This window comes from Bos javanicus, chromosome 28 (genome assembly GCF_032452875.1).
Source record: "Bos javanicus breed banteng chromosome 28, ARS-OSU_banteng_1.0, whole genome shotgun sequence".
In the NCBI taxonomy this organism is placed as follows: domain Eukaryota; kingdom Metazoa; phylum Chordata; class Mammalia; order Artiodactyla; family Bovidae; genus Bos; species Bos javanicus.
In genome coordinates this window covers 15,256,300-15,266,593 of record NC_083895.1, presented here as the reverse complement: position 1 = coordinate 15,266,593, position 10,294 = coordinate 15,256,300, and the positions used below count along the sequence as shown (strand labels likewise).

At 49.8% G+C, this 10,294-nt stretch overlaps 1 protein-coding gene across 2 annotated transcripts; it reads right to left on the bottom strand.

Moving 5' to 3' along the window:
• Positions 1 to 1,518: 1,518 nt before the first annotated feature.
• Positions 1,519 to 8,293, bottom strand: FXYD4 (FXYD domain containing ion transport regulator 4). Of its 2 annotated transcripts, XM_061405013.1 has the most exons (9): positions 7,188 to 8,293; positions 6,989 to 7,088; positions 3,940 to 4,003; positions 3,222 to 3,254; positions 3,088 to 3,111; positions 2,330 to 2,404; positions 2,189 to 2,225; positions 1,893 to 1,930; positions 1,519 to 1,711 (listed from the first exon to the last, which is right to left on the bottom strand). In XM_061405013.1, the coding sequence occupies exons 1-9, from the start codon at positions 7,211 to 7,213 to the stop codon at positions 1,692 to 1,694; spliced, it is 417 nt and encodes a 138-aa protein (XP_061260997.1). In that variant the 5' UTR covers positions 7,214 to 8,293; the 3' UTR covers positions 1,519 to 1,691. The 2 variants fall into 2 exon arrangements, with proteins under 2 accessions (XP_061260997.1, XP_061260996.1); XM_061405012.1 differs by having other exon boundaries at positions 6,989 to 8,293.
• Between the last annotated feature and the right edge of the window lie 2,001 nt (positions 8,294 to 10,294).

Here is a 10,294-nt window from a genome sequence, read left to right as displayed (position 1 = left end):
TTTTCATGATATCTATCCAACTCCTAATGGCATAGCCGTCCACGCCCATAGCACCCTGCTAGGGCTCCCCTACTCACCTTGGACAGTGAATGGCTCCAATTTCAGCCAGGTATTCCGAGTTCCACTCAGGTTCTTGGAGTAATGGCTGTAGCTCTGGGCCAGCCTTCGAACCATCCTCTCACCCTGCTTATATATCCTGATCAAGGGCCCTAAACAGATCTATGACCCTCATTTTTAGACCTCACGACCTGGGAGGGCTGAAGACCAGAAGGCAGGCTCCTCAGCCTCTAGAATCTCTTGTGCTGGCCTCCTAACCCCAGCCCACAGGTCTTGGACACAGTATACTTTCCAGAGGATCTGGTACCAACACCCTGGAAATGGATGGAAGGTTTGGAGCAGGACACCAGTAGAGGTGGGGCTTCCCAGGTGGTTCAGTGCCTGCCAAAGCAAAAGCCACAAGAGACTTGGGTTGGATCACTGGGTTGGCAAGATCCCCAGGAGGAGGAAATGGTAACCCACTCCAGATATTCTTGCCCGAAAAATTCCTTGGACAGAGGAGCCTGGCGGGCTACAGTCCACTTCAGACACAATAGCATATGCTCCACGCTGCCAGTAGAGGTGGCTTGAAGCAACATTAAGGCAGGTGGCTGCCCCGTCAGCCCAGATTCAGACCCAGGTTGTGAGCCACTGCCTGGCAGGGACAGGGCAGACCACTGCTGCCCTGACCTGTCTCCACCCCAGGGTCTCTGCCAGGAGCAGGGGCTGGGCAGGGTAGGCCTCAGCTCCTTCCACCTTAGGGTATGGAGGTCGGCAAGAGGGGTGAGGCTCCAGACGAACAGGCTGCCAAGTGGAAGAGCCATTTCCACAGACCTATGCCATGCATGCTGGGGCCTCTCAATGAGGTATTCCAGGAATGGACTTAGGACATCCTGAGACCCAGAGTGGCATGTATGGTTTTGGGTTCTGAAATGCACTCTGCAGGGCTTCTTGGGATGTTGCTCATAGTAGGGTCTCACAGGACATTACCCGGAGTAAGAGGAAGGGTCCATGGATTGCTCTAAGGGTTACAATAGTTTTACTGGGCTGAGTCTGTGAAGGAAGAACTGCATTTCCTGGATTGTGTGAACACTCACTGGGTGAGCTGGGGTCTTAGCAGAGGGCAAACCACTGAGGATCATTCTGGGTTACAGGAAGTCATGGGGATCTGGGTCACAGGGACTTCAAGGTCTTCAGGAAAGGTGTGGAAATTGTAATGTTCTTTGATATAATGTTGAGGTGTCTTGTGTGGTGCATGGATGAGGCAGGAGATCAATTATCAATTATCAGGAGGCCCTCAAAGGGAGGGGGGTGCTGGGAATGGGCTTCAGGACAAACATGCGGCCACAAGGTGCATCAGCCATCCATGGGACATCCCCCGCCCCACCCCGGCTGAGGAGCCTGGACTTTCCTGAGCAAGACTTTATCGTCTCGTCCCAAACTACCCATCCCCAACCAGACCCACAGAAGGTCATAAGTCCATCAGAGGGGGAGATAAATTTAATTTAGAAATAATCTCTGGACAGCCTTTTGATCAGAAGAGAGCCTCAGGGCCCACCAACAGAGAGAAAAGCCATCCTGAGGGGTAAGGCCCCCAAGGGGAAGGGGACAGCATGGGAGCCAGTGCAGGGAGGGTCATGAAACCAATCCTGTGCTCAGCAGGTACTGGCAGAGCCTGTGGAGAGAATGTGGGGTCAGGTCTTCACAAACTCCATATACACATCCTCAGCCTCAGGCATCCCCAAGGCTGACTGGTTCAGGACAGTCCTGCCTTACACACAGCACAACATGTATTAATCCTCAAATTATACGGCTCTACTGCCTGAGTGCCAGGAAGGCTCTCAAGTCCATCTCACCTGGAGTGAGGAGTGGTACAGCTTTCTCAGGTAAGGAGCTGCGAAAGGAACATACCAGATTAGCATCCTCGAACTTTCTGTCCTTTTCCCCCACCAAGATTCCTGGTACCAATTTAAACAGTACAAAGGGTCAGAGGTTTCTCTGACAGAGGCCCCCTCAGGGTTGATTATCTGTGAATAACAAATTCTACTGCAAACCCAGGGACAGCCAGGACTCTGTCCTCCTTTTCCAAATTGTAGGACATTATGCCCAAATTGCTCTGCTCAGCTCAAAGGACACACAATAGGAGTCTCACCCGTGCTTCTGCTTGTTCTTGCATTTGCATTTGCCACCTGTGAAGGAAGACACAGCCAGTGCAAAGAGCCCGGAAAGCCTGGGCCACCCTCCTCCCATCCGCTCCCCGCCTCCACCCGACCCTGCTAGTCCCACTGCTCACTCAGGGCAAACAAGAGTCCAGCGATGCACATGAGGCCCGCACAGATCATCCCGCCCAGCTGCAGGCCTTCCCAGTCTAAAGGAATGGAGAGTGGGCTAGCATCAGCCTGGCTCCACCCCACTCATTCAACAGATAGTTATGCGCACCTGCTTATACAGACGCACTTACATTCCAGGCAACAAGCAGGACAAACTCATAAATACATCATGTTATATCTGGTGGGAACAAGTACTAGGAAGAAAAATCAAGCAGAAATGCACAGAAAAAGAAGAGGCTTTGAAGAATGATCAAGGAAGGCTTTGCTGAAAGGTGACATTTGAGCTGAGACCCGGGGAAGATGAGGGTGTGTGGGGGACAGTGGCAGGCAGAAGGAGAGGACACCTCCTTGCAGGGGTTGTAGGGCAGCAAGGAGCTGGTCCTGGGGAAGGCAAGAGAAGAGAGAGTGAATGGAAGAAAGGAGATCAGCCAGCTGCCTGCAGCCACTTTCCCAGGAGTCTTCCTAAACATTCTGCAGGCCCCTTACCTCCTTGCTGGAGGGAAGTTCTCCCAAAGACGACGTTACACGTTGGCCTGTCGTTCTTTTGATCCGCCATGCTGATTCTTTAATTCCCAGTCTCATCCTCATTCTGCCCCTCCTTGCCCCTCCCTCAAGCCCCCGTCTGTCTACACTGGGCTCCACATCACCCCTTACCAACTCTAGCAAAGGGGTCTAGCATAGGCAAGGGTAGGGGTCAGGGGCAAGGGATATCAGCTCTTACCATAGTAGAAGGGACTGTCTTTATCTGCAGGAAAGGAAAAAAAAATTAACAACCGGAACCAGGAGGCAAGATGTGGGGTCTTAGAGAGAAAACTTGGGGGCAGGGCCAGCAGAGCAGTTTAGGGCCTCACTCACCAATCACGTCATTGGCTTCCAAGACAGGCAGTCCTGGGTGAGAGAAGCAGAGGGACTGTGTGTTAATTCATGATACTGGTCTCAAAATGAATCAGCAGGCAGGACATCAGCCCAGAGGCAAAAGATCAACCAGCCCTGCTTGGGGCACCAGAGTGGGGGGTGGAGGGGGACCCTGAGGTCACTGGTTCCCCTCCTCATACCTTTTCAACCCAAACAGACCTAGGATTTTGTCTCCTATTTTCTGGCCTTTGTGCCCCACTCCCCCATTCCAGCCCGTCCTGCTATTTCTCAGGCTTCTTGTTATTCTTTCTTATATTCAAAATGGGATGGTGTGTTGGTATCTTTACCCTCTCCTGAAAAGCTTCCTACCCAGATCCTGGCTAATGGTCTGCCTCCTAAAGAAGCTGGGAACACTGGTCTCTTCTTGCTAACAGGTGATTACAGTTTCCCAAAATTCCATGATTCAGGATAATGTTGGGAACATCTACCTCACTGTAATCAGGTTGGCCAAAAAGTTCGTTCGGGTTATAAGATCTACGGAAAATCCAAACAAACCTTTTGGCCAACTCAACACTTCCTTTATGTTTATCTTTAAGTTAATAGTCTAAATGAAAACCCATTTATTCAACATCAGGCGCTCTTTATGAGATGCTGTCCTGGTTTTCACAGCCTTGGTAGGTGAGTGAGTGGCAGCAGGGTCGCCTCTGGGAGGACTCACCAGCCAACAGGAGGAGAAGGGCCCGGGTCACTCCCTCCATGACACAGCGGCACGCAGGACCGGTCTGCAGGAGAAGAGGGCAGGCTGGGGTCAGACAGTCCCAACCAGCTCCACACTCACAGAGGCCAGTGGCACAAATCTCAAGGCTGCTTGTGGGGTAGACATGAGAAAGTTACTAATTTCTGTGTCCTTTCTAGAGTTAATAATAGTAGTACCTCTAATACTTACAGTGATCCCTGCACATATTGGGTTGCCCAAGAAATTTGTTCAGGTTTTTCTGTATCATCTGATGGAAAAACTCGAACAAACTTTCTGGCCAACCCAATAGTAAGCGCCATATGAGGTTCTGTTAAAATCTGGTAATCAGATGCCTGACACACCTTCAGGAGGAGGGCTACTGCTCTAAATCAGGCTTTGGTGCCTGCCTTCCTGACCCCCAGCTCAAAGGACTTGAGGTATTGTTTTCAAAGATCTGGGCCTGGGGCACTACCAGGCTGAAGTCCAAGACAGCCTCCAGCTAGGGCATGCCCAGACTTCCCAGGGAGTGCAGTGGTAAAGAACCCTCCTGCCAATGCAGAAGATGTGGATTTGATCCCTTGGTTGGGAAGATCTCCTGGAGAAGGAAATGGCAATCCACTCCAGTATTCCTGCCTGGGAAATCCCATGGACTGAGGAACCTGGGAAGCTACAGTCCATGTGGTTGCAAAGAGTCAGACACGACTGAGTGCGCACACACAGGGCAAGCCCAGAACTCCTCTGAGTGAGCAGTGGGACAGGGTAAGTGGAAGAGTTGGGGGCAGATGCTGGGTGCAGGCAAATGCCTCCCACTCCAGCCCCGGCCAAGGACCATGCTCCAGGTAGCCTCGAATTCCACTCTCAGAGTACAGACTGCTGTTAGCAGAAAAGTGCCTGGTGGCTGGGACATGGCCCATTCTTTCTCCTTAGGGTGGGAACTATTTCTGTCTTCATTTATTAGTCCCTAGGGTGGCTGTGTCCTTGAGATAAGACGCTCCCAGCTTTCTGCCTATTATTAGCCTCAGGCAGGCATAGGGATTGTCAGTGTTCCAAATTGCAACCCCAGTTATTACATGTTGGGCCCAGCTAGCCGGAGAATTCCTCTCTCAGCACTTAATAGCTGTGTGAGTCAGCTAGGTTACTTAACCTGTCTGTGCTTCAGTGCCCCATAAAAATGAGGATAATAAGAACAATCTCCTAAGGTTGTGTTTGAATTGAATGAGTTACTATATGTTGAGCCTAAGAATAGTGCCAAGCACATAATAAGTACTGAAACATGTTACAGTAAGTAAATACACAAGTACATGGATCCTTTTGCAGTAGGAAGTCAGAACTATTAAGCTGCTCCTTCAGAACATGGGGGTCTTTTGGCTTTGAGCAATTTGTAAACCGGGCCCTCCATTGGCCTCTGTTTCTCCCTGCCCCTTCTATCACCCTGGAACTCCTGGATCATGAGGGGCGCAACTCCCCATTATTCTTTAGCCAAAGACTGCTTCCTGTTTACTCCAGCCCCCAGTCCACCTTCCGCATGATGGTGCTCACAGGGCAGGCAGCTTCCAGTCCTCCAAACCCCCAAACACATCTGTTACTGGGAATACTTAGGCAGGTACCATACCCTTCCTCAGACTGGTACCCCAGACCACCGCTCCACCTCCACCCCTCTGCCTAGGAGTCCTGAAGTCCTAGCAGAAACCTGCTCACCTGAGAGGCTTCTCCTGAGCTCACCCGAGAGCCGGCTGGGTGCAGAGAGCTGGTTTGAGGAGGCTTCTAGGGCTGCGTCCAGCCCAGGTGGGTTCCGGTTTTTTAAGCCCGCGGCCCCGCCTGCCCAGGGCAACAATACTATCAGGCAGAAGGAACTGGTCAGATTCCTTGAGAATCTGGAAGGATTCCTGCAGCTCCCTCTCCCCAGTGTGCTCTTAAAGGAGACTGCCACACCCGGCGGACAGTGGAGTGAGAGACCCAGGCCCGCTCAGAGTCTAAGGCAATGGTGGGGAGCGGGCTGGGCCCCAGACCCTTCTCATGAGGAGAAGGTGGGCTTTCTGCTTCTTTAGTTCACCTGGACCCTAAAAGAGAGGTCCAGAAAGGTGCTGGAGGGAACCAGGATGTTTCTGGGTACTTATACCAAAAGTAGGGGTTCCAGGACTTCTGTAGGGGAGTATCCCAGAAACATGGTGTCAACGAGAGTCAGGGTCTGGCCTTGAGGCTCCATTTGCTCAGTGGTCTCATTGCTTTTCCTTGGACTGGTTTCATCGAGGTGAAGAAATGGGGCTGATGGGCACCCCTTAAGATGGCCCACCCTCTGACCAGCCCTGAGAACCACTTAGCTGTGGGTGGAGGCAGGCAGAAGCTGGAATCAGAACCACCCCCCAGGTCCTCAGTTCCTGCCTACTGCCTGGGGGCAGGGGTGTAAGATAGGGTGGTGGGGCCAGGTGGGGGGCAGGAGGAGGACCACCAGCCCCAAGATGAGGAATGGGCCACCTCCCTCTGTGGACCCTATGCCTGGCCAAATTCTCTTCCTGTCCCTCACCCCCCACGTGCCTTCTACCTGTGCTCTTGACCTTGGATGACTCCAGGCCTATCTATTATCCTGTCCCCCCTCCCTAATTCCTCTCTCTTCACCCTCTTCTCCAATGCATGGTGACCAACTGAAACAGGACTGTTGCCTCCCTATTCCCTCCCAATGCCCAGTCATGGATACTGATAGATTTTGATTGAATTGTTGAGTCATTGAGGACAGGAAGCCATCAGTGGATCACAGTGCTAAGGGTCAGAGGGCAGGACAGAGCCCTGAAAGACAGGGGTGGGAAGGATTCCGAGAGGATCTTCCTAGTGCAAACATGTGGCACCTCCTCATGAAAACCTTCCATGGTGCTTCCTATTCTTGATTCAGTTTGTACAGAGTTTAAATTAGGGCCTCTGGGGCCAGAAAGAGCTGGCCCCAGCTTGCCAGTAGCTCACTGAGTGATCTCAATCAGCTCCTTCATTCCAAGCCTCAGTTCCCTCTCCTCTAAACTGCAGAAACAACAGGACTTACCTGAGGTTTGGGGTGGAGATGTTGCAGGGGCAAGGGGCTGACCCATGGCTGGTCCTCAATTTGTGGAATGAATGCCTCCCAGGCCCCATGTAAGGAGAGTCTGTGAAACTCAAGATTCAGAAAAATCATTAATAGTGCATGCCTTGAAGTCAACCCCAGGCTCTGTTAGTTACTTGCTATATGCACTTGAACAACTTACCTCTTCCAGCCTGTTTGCTCATCCATGAAGTGGGAACTATGACCGAGCTGACTCTGAGTATGTGCTGTGATGATGACATCTGATTATGCTGCTCAGTTCACAGGAGCTATTTGTGTAGCTGGGAATGGCCCTTGTATACACACAGTGAGCCCTGCAGCATGAGAGAAACTGTGGTCCAGAGAAGATAAAAGTCTTGCTCAAGGTCACATTGCATGCCATGGTAGCAGAGTGGAAACTCAGCTCAAGTTTTCCCACTCCACATGTGAGAAATAAACAGCAAGAAAGCAAGCATTTGTAGGAAGAGGACTGTTTAAGTCCCAAGTGCTTGGAAAGATCTCCAGGAAGTATGAAAAAGGCCTCAGATCCACTTCTCCAGAAGCTTCTAGCACTTTTACTCCATCCTGAAGCTGCTGCCCACTTGAAGGATCCTCCATTCCCATCCCTATCACCATGAGATATTATCACCTTTAACAGGTAGAAGGAAAACTTCACCTGTGTCAGGTGTTACTGCCACTGGTTGAAGGTAGAGGACAGGTTGAGCCCAGGACAGAACCAGGGAGAGGGAGCCCAGCTACCTGTGTGTAACTTCTGTGAGCACACAGTGAGTTACCACCTCATCTCCCGCTTTTGCCAGAGTTCAGTGTAGGTGCATTAAGACTGAGTGTTGCTTCTGTCCCCTCCAAGAGGCCCCAAAGGCTGGCCACACACTCAGTGGTGGGCAACAATGCTTTCCACACTGGAAGCAGCATAAATCAGTTCCCAAGCTAATGAGTTTAGCTTCTTAGATATATTAAACTCAGTGCTTATAAGTGATCACGAAGGTGCATGTAGAAAACTTTACAAGCTTTGTATATTAAGAATTGTCCCTGGTGGTCCACTGGCTAAGATTCCAAGCTCCCAATGCAAGGGGCCCAGGTTCGATCCCTGGTTGGGGAACTAAGATCTCCCAGTTCAGTTCAGTTCAGTTCAGTCACTCAGTCATGTCCGATTCTTTGTAACCCCATGAATTGCAGCACGCCAGGCCTACCTGTCCGTCACCAACTCCCGGAGTTCACTCAAACTCGAATCCATCGAGTCAGTGATGCCATCCAGCCATCTCATCCTCTGTCGTCCCCTTCTCCTCCTGCCCCCAATCCCTCCCAGCACCAGAGTCTTTTCCAATGAGTCAACTGTTCGCATGAGGTGGCCAAAGTACTGGAGTTTCAGCTTTAGCATCACTCCTTCCAAAGAACACCCAGGGCTGATCTCCTTCAGAGTGGACTGGTTGGATCTCCTTGCAGTCCAAGGGACTCTCAAGAGTCTTCTCCAACACCACAGTTCAAAAGCATCAATTCTTCGGTGCTCAGCCTTCTTCACAGTCCAACTCTCACATCCATACATGACCACTGGAAAAACCATAGCCTTGACTAGACGGACCTTTGTTGGCAAAGTAATGTCTCTGCTTTTGAATATGCTATCTAGGTTGGTCATAACTTTCTTTCCAAGGAGTAAACATCTTTTAATTTCATGGCTGCAATCACCATCTGCAGTGATTTTGGAGCCCCCCAAAATAAAGTCTGACACTGTTTCCCCATCTATTTCCCATGAAGTGATGGGACCAGATGCCATTATCTTCGTTTTCTGAATGTTGAGCTTTAAGCCAACTTTTTCACTCTCCTCTTTCACTTTCATCAAGAGGCTTTTTAGTTCCTCTTCACTTTCTGCCATAAGGGTGGTGTCATCTGCATATCTGAGGTTATTGCTATTTCTCCCGGCAGTCTTGACTCCAGCTTGTGCTTCTTCCAGCCCAGCGTTTCTCATGATGTACTCTGCATATAAGTTAAATAAGCAGGGTGACAAAATACAGGCTTGATGTACTCCTTTTCCTATTTGGAACCAGTCTGTTGTTTCATGTCCAGTTCTAACTGTTGCTTCCTGACCTGCATATAGGTTTCACAAGAGGCAGGTCAGGTGGTCTGGTATTCCCATCTCTTGAAGAATTTTCTACAGTTTATTGTGATCCACACAGTCAAAGGCTTTGGCATAGTCAATAAAGCAGAAATAGATGTTTTTCTGGAACTCTCTTGCCTTTTCCATGATCCAGCGGATGTTGGCAATTTGATCTCTGGTTCCTCTGCCTTTTCTAAAACCAGCTTGAACATCTGGAAGTTCACGGTTCACATATTGCTGAAGCCTGGCTTGGAGAATTTTGAGCATTACTTTACTAGCGTGTGAGATGAGTGCAATTGTGCGGTAGTTTGAGCATTCTTTTGCATTGCCTTTCTTTGGGATTGGAATGAAAACTGACCTTTTCCAGTCCTGTGGCCAGGTCCAAACAAATGAGACACTTTTTTTTTTTTTTTTATGAGGTTTGGGAGAAATTTGGAAAAGATCTACCAAACCTCATGCAAAAAAAAAAAAAAAAAAAAAGGGTGCCTCATTTGTTTGTAGTATTTAGGATGAACAGTTGCTCTCTCAAGATGTGATTCCTGAGGGGCTGGACTGGCAGTGAAGGCTGTTTTCAGGAAGTCATTTTCAAGGAGATCTGGCCACTTGCCCAGCTTCTTGGGCATGCATTCCTTATCAGAATTTCTGGAATCATCCATTTGGGCCTGATTTCTTATCTACCAGATGGGGAGCTTGGTGAGAGGAACTGACACCTACAGGGAAATCAAATCTCTGATGATGAAAGGTTCAGAGGAGTGGGTGATGGAGAGCCAGCCTCAGTCAGATGGATGCAGATGAGAGCCTAGAGGTATCAGAAGTCAAAAGAGAGAATGTAGCAAGATCCAGCTCTGAACTCTCCCTTCCCCTTCAGGACTTCAGTGCTGCAAATGATACAAAGGACCTTGTGTGAAACAAGGGAAGTCTGTTGCCAAGAGTGGCCACCTGAAAATCAGCACTCACACCAGGACTCTCTCTTCTACTCATGTCAATCACTGCCAAAGCTCTTCATACTCCCAACGTATACTTTTCCCCTTCCCAAAGCATTACCAGTTAGTTACTCTGTGGAGAACATAGATGCATCCTCAAAGTCATTAATTTTTCTGAAGAAAGATACTAAAACAGGAATTAGCTAAGGTTGGCCAGAGATAAAAGGGAAGTGGCTAGTATTAATGCCTGGCGCA

Coding starts and splice junctions, on each gene's coding strand:
- FXYD4 (XM_061405012.1), bottom strand. CDS start 7,117: ATGATTTTTCTGAATCTTGAGTTTCACAGACTCTCCTTACATGGGGCC. Junction 4,004..6,988: donor ATCTCCACCCCAAACCTCAG/GTAAGTCCTGTT, acceptor CTTCTCCTGCAG/ACCGGTCCTGCGTGCCGCTG. Junction 2,405..3,087: donor AGACAGTCCCTTCTACTATG/GTAAGAGCTGAT, acceptor CCATTCCTTTAG/ACTGGGAAGGCCTGCAGCTG.